The sequence below is a fragment of the Synchiropus splendidus genome, chromosome 5 (assembly GCF_027744825.2).
Source record: "Synchiropus splendidus isolate RoL2022-P1 chromosome 5, RoL_Sspl_1.0, whole genome shotgun sequence".
In the NCBI taxonomy this organism is placed as follows: Eukaryota; Metazoa; Chordata; class Actinopteri; order Syngnathiformes; family Callionymidae; genus Synchiropus; species Synchiropus splendidus.
The window spans coordinates 6,561,190-6,580,058 of NC_071338.1; the positions used below are offsets into that span (position 1 = coordinate 6,561,190).

The 18,869-nt window shown below is 41.3% G+C and overlaps 1 protein-coding gene across 1 annotated transcript; it reads left to right on the forward strand.

Annotated features, from left to right (window-relative positions):
* Positions 1 to 3,111: 3,111 nt before the first annotated feature.
* Positions 3,112 to 16,111, forward strand: si:ch211-214e3.5 (zinc finger protein 518A). Its single transcript, XM_053866518.1, has 3 exons — positions 3,112 to 3,439; positions 9,221 to 9,291; positions 10,304 to 16,111. Exon 3 carries the CDS (start codon positions 10,318 to 10,320, stop codon positions 14,107 to 14,109), a length of 3,792 nt encoding a protein of 1,263 aa, XP_053722493.1. The 5' UTR covers positions 3,112 to 3,439; positions 9,221 to 9,291; positions 10,304 to 10,317; the 3' UTR covers positions 14,110 to 16,111.
* The last annotated feature ends 2,758 nt before the right edge of the window (positions 16,112 to 18,869 follow it).

The following is an 18,869-nucleotide window of genomic DNA, read 5'->3' on the forward strand; positions in this document are numbered from 1 at the left end:
AGATTTACAAGAGATTTAAGCACACATCCTTGCTCTAACCACACGCTACTCATCTCCAGAGGTTTGTGCTTTGTGTTTTATGTTCCGTTGTGTACATCTTTTTCTGCTCACTGTCTGCCTTTGATGTCTTAAATTGCTTTGTTGTTGCTGCTGTGACACGTGGAATTCTGTGGGATCTAATCTAACCTTTCTTTAAAGTCCCATGGATAATAATGAAAGTAATGATTTTGAATGAGCTGCTAAAATAAGGTCAATATTATTTAAACGCAGCACGTTTCCACAAAAGTGTTGACCAAAGAGCTTCATATATAACAACAACATAAGAAGTCAGAAATATGCAATTACCAAAAAACACTGAGCACAGAAAACAGGACTAAAATAAGCATAAAAGGCGCAGACAGGCCATAAAAATACAAAATAATAAACCACAATACAATAAAGGCCATCTAATCTAATCTAAAGTGGGTGCTTAGGTCGTATTAAGTGACTGTGCATCACAGACGGGAGGTAAGTGTCAATTACTTCAACTGCTGATGCATTTCAAATTAAAGTAGAGTAACTAAGAGTACTTTCCTCATGCATATTAAATTCAGATCAAATCATTAAACCTGAGTAAAAAAAAAAAAACTTCTAAAGAATAGAATTGTTCTCTTTAAATAATTAGTGGAAAACAAAACAATGCTTTGTTCTTGACAACAACCCCATTTAGTTCTTGACACTTGCTCTCATCATGAAATTTTGTACAGTTTGCTCTTTGAAGACCACAAGAGGCATTTATTTACATGACTGGGGCCTACCGTGCTTTGTCGTGTTTTAAGGGTTGTCGACAGTGCATGAGGAAACGTCACCTAAAAATAAACGTGTGAAAAATGTAAGTGTAAAAGTGTGAAAGAACCATGCTCGTCCATTTCCAAATAATTTACTTTTAAAAATCACAAATATGCTGCTTATGCAAAATGCACCGTTTCACAGATTCCTTTTGAGTACAGATCCATCCATCGTCAGTTGAGCACTGCTTACTTGTGTTCAGGGTTGCGGGGCGTGCTGGAGCCTATCCCAGCAGTCATTGGGCGAGAGGCGGGAATACACCCTGGACAGGTCACCAGTCCATCGCAGGGCACACACACACACACCATTCACACACACATGCACACCTAGGATGTCCAATTAAGTGAGCATGTCTTTGGGCTGTGGGAGGAAACCGGAGTGTCTGGAGAAAAACCACAAACACTGGGAGAACATGCAAACTCCATGCAGTAATGCCACCGACCCGGGAATTGAAGCCGCAACCTTCTAGCTGGCCATGTCTCCAGATCTTGTGTTATATTATTAGAATTTGTTACTAGCTGTGTTATTAGTTATTGGACTCACTTAGTCGTGGGATGGCGTAACATCACACGGTTTCGCTGTTACCTTACGTGTAAAAATGCATCAACAAGATGACACAAAAGTCAGCTAGGTTTTTATGAACAAAGAGGCTTGTTTGAGCTGCACTCAACACTTTAGTGATATTTGAGTCATTTTCTGAGATATAACTTATGTATAACTTTAAAATGTATTTTGATACAAAGCGTCTCTAGTAGTGTGTGAGATTTGACTCTGTTCCGTTCTGTTTCATGTCATTTTCATGCCATGCCAAGTCAAGGCTTTCTTTATGTGGTTGTTGCATTGTGGAAACATTGGTGGATTGATGAAATGGTTTTTCATCTGCGTCGCCCTATCATTTATATAGCAAGGTGCAGAGGTCTGGAGCCCATTGAGAAAATGGGGAGGATGGAGGCGCTCTAACATTCACTAGATTAGATTAGATTGGATTGCTTTTATTCTTTCCACCACGTGGATTTACGCAAGACTGAGTGTGGTCACTGCTCAGAGTGGCACACGACACAATGTAACAACAATATATCAATTCAATGAGACAATTCAGTCTCGTCTCTCACGGGGAATGATAAAATAAAAATTATAGATGTGAATAAAAAGTATTATATAATGGCAGTGTTCAACAATATCTGCTCAGAATGAACTATTCATGTACAACTTTGCTTATTGTGGAGTCTGGTTATGTAACCAAGGGAAGGTACACAGAGATCGGCCAACCCACTGGGCTTTATTTTAATATTGTTTGGATTGAAAATCACTTTGACAACGTGAAATGCAGCCTTTTAATTTGTTGTTGTTGATTAAAATCAAAGCAGAGACCAGTTAATTATAAGTCGATGACTAATGTGCCAGTTGTCAATGCCCCTCATTGGTTAAGTATCAGCTTTGTCACGCAACAATAGTGCATTTCTATAATTGAAAATGCACTCTGAGTAAATTGTCAAAATGATTCAGCTAAAAAAGAGTAGTCTGTATGATCACAATAAACAGGAGTGTCACATGCCTGTAACATTATTTCACGTCTAACTGACTTCCTAATATTTAGGTGTCTGCAACATTATTATGCCTCATATATGCGTAAACATATGCGTCATTTCAGTGGAAAAGACTTTTGTTTAGGAAAAATCCACTCATTCTGGAATCACTTTCATACACACGTTCAGAGTCAGCTCCATGTACCTGATATATTGTTAATATTAGTTGACAAATTGCAAGTATCTAAATCATTAAACTATGACTATACACACATGATGTCCCAATGGGATGTAAACAACAAAGTCTGAGCAAAACTAGTAGACCTAAGGCAGGTATAAATATTTGAGTGTGCCATCCTAAAAAGCCATGATAGTCATGAAGACTGAAAAGAACACGTCCCTCTGAAGGTGGTGATCACTGGGGGCTATTAATAGAACTGATGTGAAACACTACAATGTCAGTGTTGAGTGATGAGGCAACACATCCTCCATTTTATTTATTGCTGCTGTGTCACAGAACTGCCCATTTCTAAATACATGTCAGAAAAGGAACTGCACAATTCCTGGGGCAAGGTGAAACAGTAATGCCTCTGTAGAACTGAAGGCTATTTACGCCTCACCTCGACTAAAACCCACCAAACTACACGCTGAACACTCTAAAGGAAATGGCGTACATCCGCCATTGCTGCTCATTCCTTCTTCTTCCACATTGTTGCCAGCGCGCACACACACACAGACACACACACACATTGAGTCAAACTCAACAATGACGTAAAACATCGTCAAAGCACAATAACGACCGAGGAATGTTGCGCCAAACGTCGCCGTTGCGTGATAGAACAACTTTATTCCGGGATTTTTGACGCTAAAAACTGCCAGCGTTGGCACTAGTTTCGTCTTGAACAAGCGATACATATTCATCCGCTTCCACACGATAGTCAAGAGCTCGCCAGGACCCGGATGGAGTGTCATGGCCGCCGGAGGAAGGCGAGTGTTACTGCCTGGGTGTTCTCTCATACTTCACCCTCTTTTCGAATGATGTCGGACTTTAATGGGACATGGACGGATCTGTCGACGAGTTCATGGTAAGGAACGAAAGACATTGTGTAACTTTGACGCTCTTGGCGTAGGTGTTGGGTGTTATTTGGATGGAAGATAAGTGCTCATTAAACTCCACAGCTTTTAACTTACAGTGTCGCGATCCGAATCCAAAATCGACTTGTTTTTGTCATTTCGCGTGAAGATACGAGTACATCGTCTCTAGTTAACGCGGAGCGTTGAGCTAATATTGTGGTCTGTCTTTCATGCTTTCGCACAGCTGAACTTACAAAGTCAGTTGGGAAAGTGAATGCATTTGACGAGTTGCTGCTTCATATCGGCTCGTCCTTTAAAACAAGTTCACTCCAGCAACATGAGTGTGCTCTCACCTGGTCTCTACGGTTGCATCTCACTGTCCCTCGCAAATACATTGTTCAATAAGAGACATGTCTGGATTGAATCACTTACTATCACGTCTGTTTGTTTGGTAGTCAAGTGAGAAGTTTAATTTAGTTATGAGAAGTGATGTTGAGAAAATCATTTTTGGAGTGCCCTCTTGTTGTAAATGTTTACTTCTGTATGTTGATGTTCATTTTCTCAGCTTGTTATTTAGTGTATTAATCGCTACGAAACAGTTGTAGTTAGTTAAAATTGAATAGAGAGAAACTTGGAGCATGGAAACTTAATAGCAACTAGATATTTGCTCAGTACATATGTAAAGTTTATTATTATGATTTGTCTTTTAAATCACGGGAATAGGACAACAGATGCATTTCAATGTTTTCTACCGATTGCTACTGTGTAACTATTACTATTGAATGGTAATAAACCACGTCCTAATGATTTGTTCAAACAATTTGATGTTTGGCACACAACTGTCAGATCCTGACTTGGTTTTTTCCCCTCAGTGTATATTTAAAAAGTATCTAGTTAGTTATGTGCATGCAAAAAACATCTTTACCTTACCTTACCTTCCTTGCCTATTAAAAACAAAAACAGACATAATTTGTGATTTCTTTGCAAGCGATGTTGTACACATGCAGCCCTGTATGTGCCATTGTAATGGTCTCACAAACATGTGACTTCAGTGACCGAAAACACCTTAGTATATTTCTTGTAGAACGTTAGTGAATTGTGTGGACAAGCCTTATGGTTTACTGTACAATGTAGGGTTGTCACAATACTACATTCCTGCAGTCCCTGCTGGAGAAAAAAAGAATTATTAATAATAATTTGAAACAACAAACACAACTTGATGTGCATTTTGAACATCTTATAAAAGCTCGATTTTACTTTACTATTTTTTTTGTTTTCCTTTCAAAAGGGGATTTTTGAGTGTGTGACCTGTTGTGACTCCTGATTCTCATCAGATTGGTCCTGAAAAAAACAACATTCAAATGACAAGTTCAGTGACCGTCATGTAGCATCCCCGAATGTCGTGTTATATGACGGTTGTGTCACGCTTTGTAAACTATCCATGAACAAAATGCGTGCGAGTGAGCAAATTTTCGAAGCCTGTACTGCTAATGATCAGGCCCCTTGCAGAAATAAGTGAATGTATGGAAGAGTTTTTGACACGAGTGACAACAAACTGAAAATTGCTCACATTGAATTCTTGAAACAAGTTGAGGTGACTGTCTTCTAGTTTTGCCAGGTTTGCATGTCTCGGCTTTCATGCTCCTTTAAGTATGTACTCGCGCAAATTCATCTACCTGGTTATTGATAAGAAAAAGTGATGTGTTTTATTGCACTTTGTCACACCATTTCCTTTAAAACTGGACAGCTCATTGCGCTCACGTGTAATACTACCCCTGTCGAGTCGGCGTAGAAACGGCATGTATATTCACGACTGATGTTTTGGTATCGATTTGATATTCTCTTTCTATGTAAAAACATATTTTCTTCCTGCAAGTCTAATCAGTATTTCTTTCAGTTTTGATTGGTAACATTAATACATAATATTGGTAATATTTGCAAGATTGTACCTGTTTAGAAAAAGAACAGCCATAACGTGCAAATTTTGACAGTGATCTGCAAAAATGTTCCCCGTAGTGTGAAAAAGAATGTTTGGTTTTTTTTTTTAAAACAGTAATTTTGAATTGAGTTGAATTGAATTGAACAATTAATTTGGAGAGACTGCCAATTTGGGGGGAAAATTTAGATGAGAACCCTGGAAAAAAAAATATTTTGAGGATAGAACAAAGTAGTAAATGTTTGTTTAAAAAAATATTTGATCGGTAAATTAACATGAATTAAATGAACACCGGTTGAAGTTGATAAAACGCTGTTCTATTTCTTTTCACAGGTATTGTAACTGCAACACATGCGGCAGCTTAATATAATTATTATAACCATATTGTCAGTGTTTCACGGCCTGCTCCAGGCTTTGCTTATGATATGATGTGATCTGATATTGTGTTTAAATGTTTTGTTGAGTCTTTTGGCTTATGTTGCGTTGTGGCTTGGCATTTTGACTAAAAACAAAATTTGTTGCCTGTGCACCTATATGAATGAATGTATGTGTGTGTGGGCTTGTTTATCCTACTTTGTGGCCACCAATTCTTGACAAAACACTATCCTTGTGATGACCATTTGACTTTTTGGGGACATTTGGCTGGACTCCACGAGGTGAAGCCTCAAAATGAAGATGAAGACTTCAGAATAACCAGGTCATTATAATTGGGTTTCAGTTTGGTTCAGAATCCTGGTTAAGGTGAGCCATTTGTTTTGGATGGTTAGGTTTAGGGTGAGAGGCTGGGGAAAGCTTTATGGCAATAAGAAACATCACAATGTCCCTCCAAGGATACTAATACAAATGTTTGTGTGTGTGTTTTGTATTCCATGTGTCATGTTATGAACGTGTTTACAGACATGTTTATTGGCTTAGCACTTCTTGGTGCAAAATCTTTGTCGATCGCTCATGGGTCATGGAATTCCTAACATAATCTTCAGTCATGCAGTGCAAGTAGATGCAATTTGATAAACGTAAGTGCACGACGTACTCAGCATTGGATTTGTCCATGACAATGTGCCGTGCTCTCCAGCTGCACAGTGTTTGACAGCCGACATAGGCATGTGACAGTCATGGAGAGTCTGGGGTAATTTGGATCACTGTTGTAGTTTAAGCATATTTGAATTCAAGAAACTCTCAAACTGACATTAGTAGACCTGATATTAGGATTAACCTTCACGGTAGGCCTGCATGAGAAAATCGTGATTTCGATTCACCCGTGTCTGATTTAATTTTTCAATAAATTCAAATCACATTTAATTCACAAACCCACTGGGCTTCACCCTCAGCCAATGACAAAGTGCCTTGTGCCTCGTGTTTATTTGTGACGTGAACGTGGTAGGGTTGGTGACAGGATAGAAACGGATGTAAAGGAAAACCAGGCTGTAGTCACGAAATCACCCGACCAATCCAGGTTTTCCCCCCACATATAGACTATAGTGTGTGGTGCACCACCACGGCTTGAATGAGGGCTGCTACACCATCTGAAAAGGGCTCTCTTTTTAAAGATGAAATCCCACTTCACGTATTAAACGTATCAAAACAAAGAGTAAACATCAAAACAGACTGATAACACGCTTCATGACACAAACCACTTTGATTCATAGTTCTGCACAGGCTGTATGTGGTGTCGCCACAACCTCTCAATCAAGTGAGATCATCTTTCATCTAACGGTTTTTGTCCCCACCTCTGCTTTCACGTCATTGCTTCAGTGTGATTGGATATCTACTCGTAATGTTTTACATTGGGCATTTACCAGATCCACCATCTAACCTCCTGTCTGAATGAGCTGTTCCATTGTCAAGTTCAAGCCCAACAGCGGCGTGAAGGCTCCGACTAACACCGCTGCACACTTGGGGAAGCACTCTCAAAGACTAGAAGTGAAGCGGCGCAGAGCACTGTACAGATATGCAGATTCATCGATTCATTTTAACTATGCAGTTCAAACAATGGTTCACTAGTGTTTACTGTGCCGTGTTAACAGAGGGTCAAGCTTTCTCAGTGACTGAGTGCTGGTTAAATTTTTTTCAATGCACAATTTTTCCTTAACATATGTCCCTCTTATGCTCAAAAAACTTTTTCAGAGTCAGAAACAACTTTATTGCCATGGTCAGTGGGGATCAGGCTTTTTAGCTAGGATTTTGAAACAGTGTCCATGGCCACGCCCACGTGCCCCGCCCTCAACCCATAACTCCATCACCCAGCCCATTCCACTCCACAACACACCAGGACGAATGTTGTCCACTAATATAACTTGCTGTGTAAATAAAAAAAGACACTGTGAACATATATTTGTACAAAAATAATTTTATAAAACCAAACACATTGTGTCAAATATCATAAATGATATTTTGATATTTGACGCCTGGGGGTCTGGAGGTATATTTCTCGAGCAGCTCCAAAGTCAAAATCAGCAAATCCACTTCTTCTTTTGCGGTGATGGAGCCTCTTCCTCGCTCTCCGGATCTGATCAAGGGATGGGACTCTTTTCTTCAGATAACTGACCCTGATTAATTAAAATAATAATTATTTCCCTTACTACATGCTATCTGGTCAACAGTTTTGTTCATCTTCTTTCGTATAGTGATGCAAGACAAGCACAGAGTTGTATCAGCTGTGAATCTGTGATGGTTTTCTGAACTTTCACACATTTAAATATTCAAACAAGAAAACAATTCTGACCTGTTTTTCCTTCAGGAAGAAGCCAAGTGTTGTCTGTCTCGTCTTTTTCGATTTTCACTCAAAATTGTTTTATGGCCTTTACATGCAACAAGTGTATGTACAAGTTGTTCATATGTTGTTCGGCAAACGCTGCATGAACTCCCCAGTGCAGTTCTCGCTATATGAGCTGGGCAACTGGGGTTCATACAGCGTTGTCGCCATGTGGCTCATCTAAAGACTTTCAGTTTGTTTTGTAAACGATTGTTTAAAGTCTTGAACTTGCCAGACTTTTCCTCTTGTAATCATGTTGAACAGCCAACTGATAGCGTCGCTCTTCCATGACGCATCGACCAATAAAAATGCGAGTGTTGCAGTGTTGCAAATCGTGGGATGTGAATAACAAAATGGCGTCCACAGTGGCTAAGGTTCCTGTGCCGGCGCAGGGTTGAGACGCGGGGAATTTATCATATTCAGTAAAAATACTGCTTGGAAACTTGATTTTCACAGAAATATGATGAGACCGATTATGGCATTATCCAGGCACTGATTGAAAATTTAGGGCGTCCGTCTGAAAGAGAAACAGGCGTCCAATTTTTCACGTTTTGCAGTTCAGGCCAGACGCCCCCCCCAGCTAAAAGCCTGGTGGGGATCCCAGAAACTAGGGAAGTCCTTTGGATTAAAGTGCTGTCATGAATAAAATAAAATAAACAGAAACAATAAATAATTATATAACCCACAAACAACAAAGACTGATCACGAATTCAACAGTCTGACAGCCGAGGGGAAGAAGCTGCTCCTGTGACGGGAGGTTCTGGTCTGGAACAACCGCAGCCTCCTGCCAGAGGGAAGAGGGACAAACAGTCCATGACCATTTTTAATCACGCGTATTAGGGATGGGCGATAACTTGTCGTTCATGATATACCGCCAAATGCTATCGCCACAATGACAGTTCTGCATCTCACGATAAATTCGATAAACTCGATAAACTCGCTGCATTGCAATTGCACACGTGAACATGGCGAGACTGCGACGATGCACCACGCTCTCCAACTCAGTATAATGTATGATCGATATGACTGATGCATCACCCTGTAAAGTTTCAGCAAGCCCTGGCGAACAACCCAGTAATATATGGTTTTTCCTCTTTTTTTCAGACACTGTGGGCTCACTTCCCTCTTTTGTCCAGTGGTAACATCTACATGTTAGGTGTCTGAAAAGAATCCAGGTAACTTATTGAACTATTTGCTTTTCATTGTTAGTAGTGCTGGGCAATAAAACAATGACATATATCACAAAATATTTTGTGCCTGATAGGCGTATGAGACAAGGTCGATAGAAATGCTTGTCTGAAGACAGTAAGAGGATGTAGAGGCTGCTCTTTCAATGCCATGTCAATGAGCTTTGAGATAAGTCTCTGGCTAATGAGAGAATGAAACTCACCCCCCTACGACTGTTGACACGTTATTCACCATATTTGTGCTCACGAATTCACATGCAAAATGGGCATGTTAGAACTAACTTTCTTGCTCACAGTTTTTACACACGGAATCTATCCTGCCATTTCCAACATTTCATGTGTTTCAGCTGAATGTGCGTGAATGTCTTTTCATGTTTATTTCCATCTGTATTGGAATCAAGTTATTGATTTATTAGTTATTATGCTACTAGACACGCTTTTACAACAGTCTAGGTATATGCACTGATGCAAAAAATCTGGTTGATGCTGATGTCTGATATTTATATTTCTGTCCCAGCCAATAAATGATAGTTATTGATGTCGATATATATATATATATATAAGTTTTTGTTTTAAAAAAAAAAGCACTGTAATAAAAAAATTTATAATCAACACTTAAAAGTAAACAAAGACACCAGCGTACAGGTGACAACTTGCTGCCACTTTTTAGTTTAATCTATTTCACCATATTATACATTTTAATAATTAGAATTGATATGACATGCTCTGTTGTTTCAGTTTTTCATTCAGAATAATTTATTTTTCATCTAAAATGTATCCCTGGCTGCCTTTGGATAAATCGTACAGTGCTCTGTAACTATATCCTACACCTACTTTCAGTCAAAGTGCATGATGATCAACTTCTTGAACTTAATTTAGGGGAGTCTCTTTTTAAGAGAAGATCGCAAGTAGAATTGTAATTTACTGTCATTATTTACATTAGTATTACATTACCTGCAATTTCTTACTTAACTGTCTTTGTTGTGTTCTTCCCCCCCAGATCGGATTTTAAATATGGAACATGATTCTGGGAAGAAACGCAAGCCCACCTCAAAAGAAGAGGATGGTGTCAAGGACATTTTTCTGAGGCCATTTAAAGAGGGAGCAGGCAGTTCGGTCTTCAGCACTTTGGAAGAAAACGGAAGTGCCACAAGGAAGGAAAAGACCAATTTTACTAAGGTCCCCTGTAAAATTCAGCAAGGAGCTGTGTCATCAAGGAAGATTTTGAGTTTTGGATGCTCTATATGTAACGATAATTTAAACTACAGCCCCAATGATCTTCTCAAACATTTTGAAGGGACCCACAAAGGAATCCTCCCCACGTACCCCTGCGACCTGTGTGAATTTGTTACAAATGAGTTCGCTGATCTTCAACGGCATCGGCTGGAGCACAGGAATACACTGGTCACATGTGAACTGTGTAATAATGGCGTCCAGTACTCCCTGCTTATGCTCACCCGACACTACCTTGTCAGCCACAGTCTGAATGGACAGTTTTTCTGTGACTGGTGCAAATTTACCACAGTGGATGCCGGTACCTTTGTCCAACACATCCATCATCATAATGAACGGCCTTGGAAGTGTTCAAAATGTGGGAACATTGAGTTGAACGAGGAGGATCACAAAAAACATATGAACGCTCACAGCGAGGTTTTCCCCTGCAAGTGTCAGTTTTGTGGGTATGGTACAATGCGCAGTGACCACCTCAAAAGACACATGGTTGCTGTTCATAAGAAGGAGATGTATGTAAATGGAACTGTGGAAGATGGAGTCACTTATTTGAATTTATCCACAACTGCAAAAAACCTGTTGAAAAAGACTAGTGAATCGCAGGAGCATCAGCAGGTGTCGAAATGGAATATGCTGTCTGAGAATTCTCCCACCCCAAATGGCAGACTGATCCGCCGTGAGCTAGCTTTGGAAGAAAACCACAAATTTAATAATAGTACACTGGCAAAAAGGGACCTCAGAAACCGGACCAGAATGTCGAATAATGCAGACCAATCAAGACAAGTAGTGTTGAAGGAACGCGATCACCAGATAAGCTCTGACCCAAGTCAAAACGCCTCTAATGGACTTAAGGTTGTTATGGTAAAGAATAAAATATCGCTTCCCCCAAACTGTACCACAAAGGTGATGGGGATCAAGATGGTCGATGGAAAAAAACATATAGTTCTCAGAGTAATCTCAAAAACAGAGGTCAGCAGTAACAGCGCATCTGCAGTCGATGAGTCAATTTCCTCAACACCAAAGTCGTGCTCGTATAAATCTCCAGTCATTTTGGAAAACGGCGAATCCTCCGATAGCAGTTCAGTAACTCAGAGTTTTGTTGTCTCCCCGAAAGACTGCTCGAGCTTGCTGGCAGAAGACGAGGTCATGGCAGTCAAAGTGAAAACTGAGGAAGAAGAAACGACGGTTTGCAACTTTGATTCCAACATGCGTTTGATAGAAGACTGCCGACCAACTAATACAGTTAAAAGTCCACTGACAATTGAGAATGAGAAAAGCCATAGTCAGTCTGGCCAAGCCGCATGCTTGGAGAAAGGTCAGTTGGATAATCCCCCCAAATCAGCGGTAGAAAATACTTTTGCCAGTTCTGTTGACACTCCAAGTTGTTCTCACGACTCATTAGGTCCCAGTTATTTCAGACAAAATGTCAGTTATGAGGATGTTAATGATTTATCAGTCTCCTCTGAAGATGGGACACGACAGAAGTCTGTGGAGGCACTGGAAGTCTCTCACATCAACCACAAATCTAAGCAAATGGTAACTCCCGGTAGTCCTCTGTCAACCTCGTCCAATTCATTAGATCCCAAAGAAAGCTCCTCTGGAATGACCAATGTGTCCGAAGAAGTGTTTTCTTTTCACAATTACTCCAAAGAGGCAATTGACGCCAACAAATCGTCCACCAGACAGTCTTCGGAATCTGACTTGAGTTCTGCAGAGTCTGTCGTGGAAGGAGACGAGGGAGCCGACACACCAAGTTCCGCCAATGATAAATCCAGTGCTTGTCACGCTGAAGGGGGTGAATGCAGAGATGTTTATGCGGAGGAAAATCAAGAGACAATTTTTCAAGACTTTAATATAATCAAAGTCGAGGAAGACACCATTCCTATATCCCAAAAAGATTTGAGTTCTGGGATCAGTTCAACGTCTGTGGTTGAGTCTATGAAACAAAAATCGGATGACGTCATTTCTCAACAGCCAAGTAAGGAAAGCACAACCTCCTCTAATGACTCTTTGAAACAAACAAAAACATTGTTTCGTATCCTTCAGCTTCCTGAAGGGAACAGGCCGGTCCTCATGAGGACAAGCGAGAATCAGTTTGCAATGCCTGTCCAAATCAACTCCAGTCCGGGCTTCAAACTGCTCACCAATTCATCCAGTCCTCAGATTAATATTTCTTACATGAAGCCTGGGTTGAAACAATCCAGCGACTCTTCTGATGGCACTTCAAATCGAGACAAGCGGGTTGGAGTCTGGACATCAAAAGTAGGAGCTGCTGAAAAAGGGAAAGTCCAAAAAGGAAGCTCCTCGAATCACTACCTAATCAAAAGCTCAGGGTTGAAAGGTCCAGTAATTCTTTCAAGTGCATCACATGCAAATTCCTCAGACAAGACAGCCATGACTCCGAAAACCTGCTTTTTGTTGCAAAGTTCTGTCCCACTGGTTCAGGCCCAAAGTAGTGGTGGACTTCGACTTGCAAGTAGCCAACTACCACTCAATTCTGGTCAAGTTTTAGCCATGCCAGTGTCCCCAGCAGAGAAGCCGGGTAGCACACAGACCGGTCGCCAGAGATTCTTGCTTCGGTACTTTTCACCGTCCAAATCAGGCGAGCAACTGATCCAAGAACCGACCTCGGGGCCACAGGGCAGTCACACCAGTGAAGGCAATGCAAACAAAGTCATATATAAACTTGTCAAACCTGCAGGAAGCTTACTGAAGAGTGTGTCTTCAGCGTCCAATGGTGAACCTGTGTTGTTTGCCAATGGACCTCAAACCAAATGTTTCTTTCTGGCAAACAAAATGAATCCAAATGTAAATAGTACTCTAAAACAAATGATATCCGTGCAAAAGCCTAATACCCAGGAGTCTGCCATTTCAGCACCTCGCTTGGTAGTGAAGTTGAAACCGTGTGAAACAGAGAAACCTCTTCTAGCTCCAAGGTCTATCCGACCTCCAAGCCAAAGGAAGCGGCACAGAACAACACTGTTTGACGAACCTCCACACACAGCCCAGAAGTCCAGGAGGTTAGCGAACAAAGTGCTGCCTGAAAAGGACGCTGCAGTGTCATGGACGCCCACAGCCAAAGATGTTGAAAGAACTTTGAGACTTGCCCCGTTTTCGTCGGTACAACCGCTGAAATGCCCTCGTAGATATCAACCAGTTGTGGTGCTAAACCATCCCGATGCTGACATTCCTGAAGTTGTGAACATCATGAAGATGGTGAACCGACACAGAGGCGCTGTCATGTCGGTCTCCCTGTCCAAGAAAACCGTGCAGGCGCTCAGTGATCACAGTGCTTTTGAGAAGTCCTTGAAAGAAAGCGGTCCGTTTCAAAGGAGTGGTCCGACTCCTCGCGCAGTCCACAGTGCGGTCAGAGAACGTTTTGTCCTCAAAATGAAGTTGAGGAAAAAAAGCAAAAAGAAGTACGAGGTGGTGGACACCTTGTCGGACGGTTGCGAAAAACCGGTGACGTTTGAATGTTGGTTTTGTGGTCGGCTTTTTAACAATCAAGAAGACTGGATCGGCCATGGACAGAGACATTTGATGGAAGCAACCAGAGACTGGAATACTCTGTTCTGACAGTTTTTAAAACTTTAAGGTCAACACGGAACTGTTTTTATTGGCCTTGTTCTTTTTCATGTTAATACGTAGTCTGTTTTTATGGAGTTCTTTGGAACTGTGAACCTTGGTACACTGTAACTGAGACTTCTGGTGAGAACACTGGCGTGAGGAAGATGGATGATATAAGTGAAAGATGTCGCACAGATGGTCTGAATCACTCAGGTAATTGTGTCAAAATATATTTGTTTTTAACTCTTGCTCAAATTCAAGTTTTTCAATTCTACTAATATGCATTCAAAGAGGAAGTCCTATATTTATACAGCACAAATATACACAACCTTTAATCCTGCATTTACGCTGGCAACTTTTCCTATTTGCTGGATGTTCAATCAGAGCTCCGAATTTCTTGTTTGCCCTTCTTGTTGTGCTGCGTTGGCAGGTTTACCGTGAGACGTTTTCGAAAGTTTTGGTTCAAGTAAAGCAGGATCATGAAAAGGGATCAGGTGACTTTGTTGCTTCTCATTCATCTGGGACAAGCTTTAGTTTCCAAGATTCAAACAGAAGTATCGGCCTTATTTGCAACGTCCCAGATTTATTTGGAGGAAGTGGAGCCAACCCAAGTGCAGAGCAGGGCATCAAAGAGGATGAGGCTCTTGTGGTATGAACGTTTGACTAACATTTAATTAGTCACACAAAACGCACAAATCTGCCTCACACATTTCTGGTGCTGTCACACTACAACTAAGCCATGAACCACCCAAAAGAAACATTCCTTATGGCCTGCATGGAGTTTGTACCAGTTCTGGAAGTCAAAGAAGACGTTTACCTCGTTCTTGAAAAGCCGTTTTAGTTATGGAAGCGGATTCATTTAGAGTTTAGCATTAGAGTGCACATTCAGGAAGTCGGCTGCACAAACCACCAAAAACACGGTTTAATAATGAAACAGTTGTCTGGCAGCTGAATAATCCTGGGACATGATGTAAGAAGAGTTGCTAAGGTTTAAAAACATGTCTTGACTTGTTGCCAGAAATTCAAGCAATTTCTTCCACAGCTCAAAATTTTGTCCGTCATTTGTCATAATTTGGTGCTATTTCTCAGACTTAAGATATGTTCTCAGTTGCGCTGTGAGAATTATACCAAGTCCTGGCAAGAATCTACTCAACACTATGGTAGCTGAAGTCATGATGTTACTGGGCTCTTCTCAGCCCTCCCTCCAATGCTCTGCGCTCCACCTGTCGCTGCTTTTTTCATGCTTTTATATCCTTGTTTGGCAATGATGATGTCAGAATGAAACTAAGATGATGATGATGATGATGGAGCAGGATACTTGTCCACCCACCACTGTGCTGTCCGGCTAAATGACCTCCTGAACCTTAAGCATGTACAGTGTCCACCTTTTCTATTTTTACATTTTCAGATGCAAAAACCAAACCAGGTTTTCTAAACAGACAGTGACTTGAGACTTCCTATGTTTTATATTCTGACATACTTACCCACCACTCATCAAGACACATGTAAATCTCTGACTGGTGCTGGTCACTGGGCCAGAACTGGCTTTGGGAGGATGGCTGGATCATCCTCAAACAGATATTCAGTTCTAATGTCTGTACAATTGCGTGTAAATATTGCGTTTAGGAAAAAGAGCCAAATGGTCATGTGGATTCGTGTGTGGGACATCTTTTTTTTTTAGTTCTGTAAACTGAGTCACACTCAGTTGTCCCATCATTGTCTGCTTCTTATAACGCTGTCTGTACCAACACTGTTCCAGGCGAGCTTTGTTTTTTTGTTTTTTTCCTGAGTTTACTCTCTCTGTTACCCATCCTTCCTTGATATCGGTTGACCATACAGAAGAGGCTGAACAGAATCAAAACTACAGTGGTGCTACACTGCCTCGAATCACCGAGGTCCCCCTCTCTGTAGTTCAAGCTCTCGTTCCCCAGTGTCACGTCCAGAAGTTTCCACAGCTTCTATTGTTCCTTTGTTTGATGTTTTCATCCTTTTAAATTAAAGATCTCAATTAAACCCGCCAAACGTGTCAATTGCATTTGTTTTCCGACTGTAGAAGACTGAACAATAGATGCTTTAAGCTAACCTAGCATGTCCAGTGATGATCCAGTGGACCTAACTGGGATAGTCCTGACTTGACTTCTGAAATGATACTGACCCAGATGTCTCGGGATTCTTTTGCTGTTGATAAAACAGGATGCTGCCGCCACAAAAAAGGGAACTGTGGGGAGAGTAATTACATTATTAAAAAGGGACGGAAACTCATGTCGGTCGATCAACTCGGGCTGCAGTTTGAGCAGCATGTCAGACTTTTTCCCACTTAAAACATTTTGTTTTTCACCCATCGCAGACCAAGATCCTTTAACAGAAGTCTGAAGTGCCATATAGACCTAGCTTGTTTGTCTGTGTGTCTGTGTCTGGGGGGACTGGAACCCACAGAGGCCTCCGGACGTACCGGCATCACTCCCAGCAAGGCGATGACTTCCTAAAGTCATGTGCAAGTCTTCTACCACAACCAGAAAATCAGTATATACATAGGTAAGTAACTTAATTCAACCTCTGTAGGTTAAAATGGAAATTGTGTTGTACACCATTCTCCTTTTTATTCGAGCGAGGAAGAATTTTCAAGAACATGGAGGGTCGACAAAACAAAACCTCACCGCATCACTCACACTGTATGAGCGTTGTTTTTTTATACATGTATTTTGATATATATTTCTGGAAAATATTTCTGGTTGCTTGTACATGGGGTTTAAATTAACTTCTACAAATGTTACCCATCTGCTGAGATCGTGTCATTCATATCTTGTCCACTAGAGGGCAGTACAGTCTAGTTGGTTAGGACTGTTTATTCTTGACATCAGAACTGACTCATGAAGCTTAATCACTCTCAAAATAGATGACAATTGTACACTGTCTATTCAGGTGTGAATAGTTGTTCACATGAACAGTGATTTGTAAACACATTTAGTGCATCTGCTGACTAGAAACATCTGGATTACTGGCTCCTTATGAGCACGCTCAGTGGTAATTAACAATAATGACACAATTATGAAAAAGGCTTTGAAACCGTTGTGATGTTCAGTCATTTGTTTGCTTGCACTAATGTCAAAAAGCGAGCTCAGATTTGACCTCCTGTAGCCCATTGGATGTTCAACCAAGGAGCTGGCCTCCAGGTGACACAGGGCTGTCTTAGTAAACTTCAGAAATATGACTTTGCATATTATAACTTGTTATTGCTTGGTATAATGACAAACATTTTGGAGGATAATATATGACTTCCAGTCTTGTTGGGTGAGCTAAGAGATTTAAAGGCCAAACCTGATCCCTGTGGTTCTGGAGTTAGATGTTTCATGACCGTCTAGTTGCCACAAACGCTACTTTAATAATAACTTAAGCCAGAATCTCATCCTTGATTTTATTGCAAATTATTTTTGCAAAGATTAAACAACCACTTATCAACAAGTCCATCTAGTTACTTGGACTGGGTGTGTGTTTTCACACTTTGATAAGTATCAAAAGTGCTTTGTCATGTTGTGGGTTTCATCCTGTGGTGAAAAACTGAGAGAAAAATAAATGACTTAGCGTTCCTTTCTTTTCGAGGCCACCAGATGGCACTCTCTGCTCTATAACCTTTGGCTCTGACCAGCAATTTTAGTGACACCTCACGTCACCAGCTACAGCGCCACCTATCGAGCTCATCTGAAGTTGAAGCTTCATGAAGCTTCATCCGCTCATCACGAGTTGATGCCTACTTGACCCAAACTGACCTCCACTCTCAAGCTCATGCATTTCTGTGGTTAAACTGCCGCAACAGCCTTTTGTGGTGTGGGAGTACTAATGCTAGGGGGCGCTGTTGTGAGACGTTTCTAAACCAATGCTTAACTGGTACCGCGTGTGCTTCAAACGAGGGACTTTATGACACATTTAAAATATCAGGTCACCATTCAGCCTGCTGTGAACAGCTTATGCATTCAGGTCTTCTTTTTCATTTTAATTCAGTGATCTGGAAATTGGAAGCCTTTAAATCCTTGCCGTGCTCTGAGAGCACATACGCATTTGAATTCCCGCTGTGTACCGTGTGACACAAGCACATGAACAGCTGCGTCCTCACGCAGCTTCATCTTTGATCTCGCTGCAAACGCTGCGTCTTGGTAAAACGTAAGGAGGAGAGACAAGACACGTCTGCCTGAGGATCTCTGTGTACCAGCTGGTGTGTTTACAGTGGTCAAAGGTCAGCGATGTAACATTAATAGCTTTAAACGTGATCCAGAGAAGCTGGGAGCTGTTGAGGGAAGTGAGCACAGCAAGACTGACTCATGTGGATGTGTTCGTTTTTTGAAATATTGCAAAAGGACAGAACCAGTTATGTGACTCGTGACTGACACAGAGGAGTCGGTCGTCCCCCAGAGACAGTGTGATGTCCCGTTGGAACCCGATGAGTCTTTGTTTTGTCGAAATTTCATCAGAAACGCTGGTTTGTCAGCGTGATTGTGACCAGCCCTGATTGTGCCCTGGAGTCAGTGAGCACGTCACCGGAGGAGTGGGTCAGCACCGTTGCTATGGAAACGCAAAACAGAGGAAATGAAGCCTCAGCTGAGTTTGTTCTGCACGTTTCGCCTGTCTACAGCGCTTAACTTGCATTTAGAGTGGTCTGAAACCTCCATGCGTCTGAGAAAATGCCATCGCTTCACAATCGCTGTTGTTCTCAGCAGCCACAGAAACATCGTCCCGCTGTATTGAAGATACAACCACATGGAGACCCCCACTTT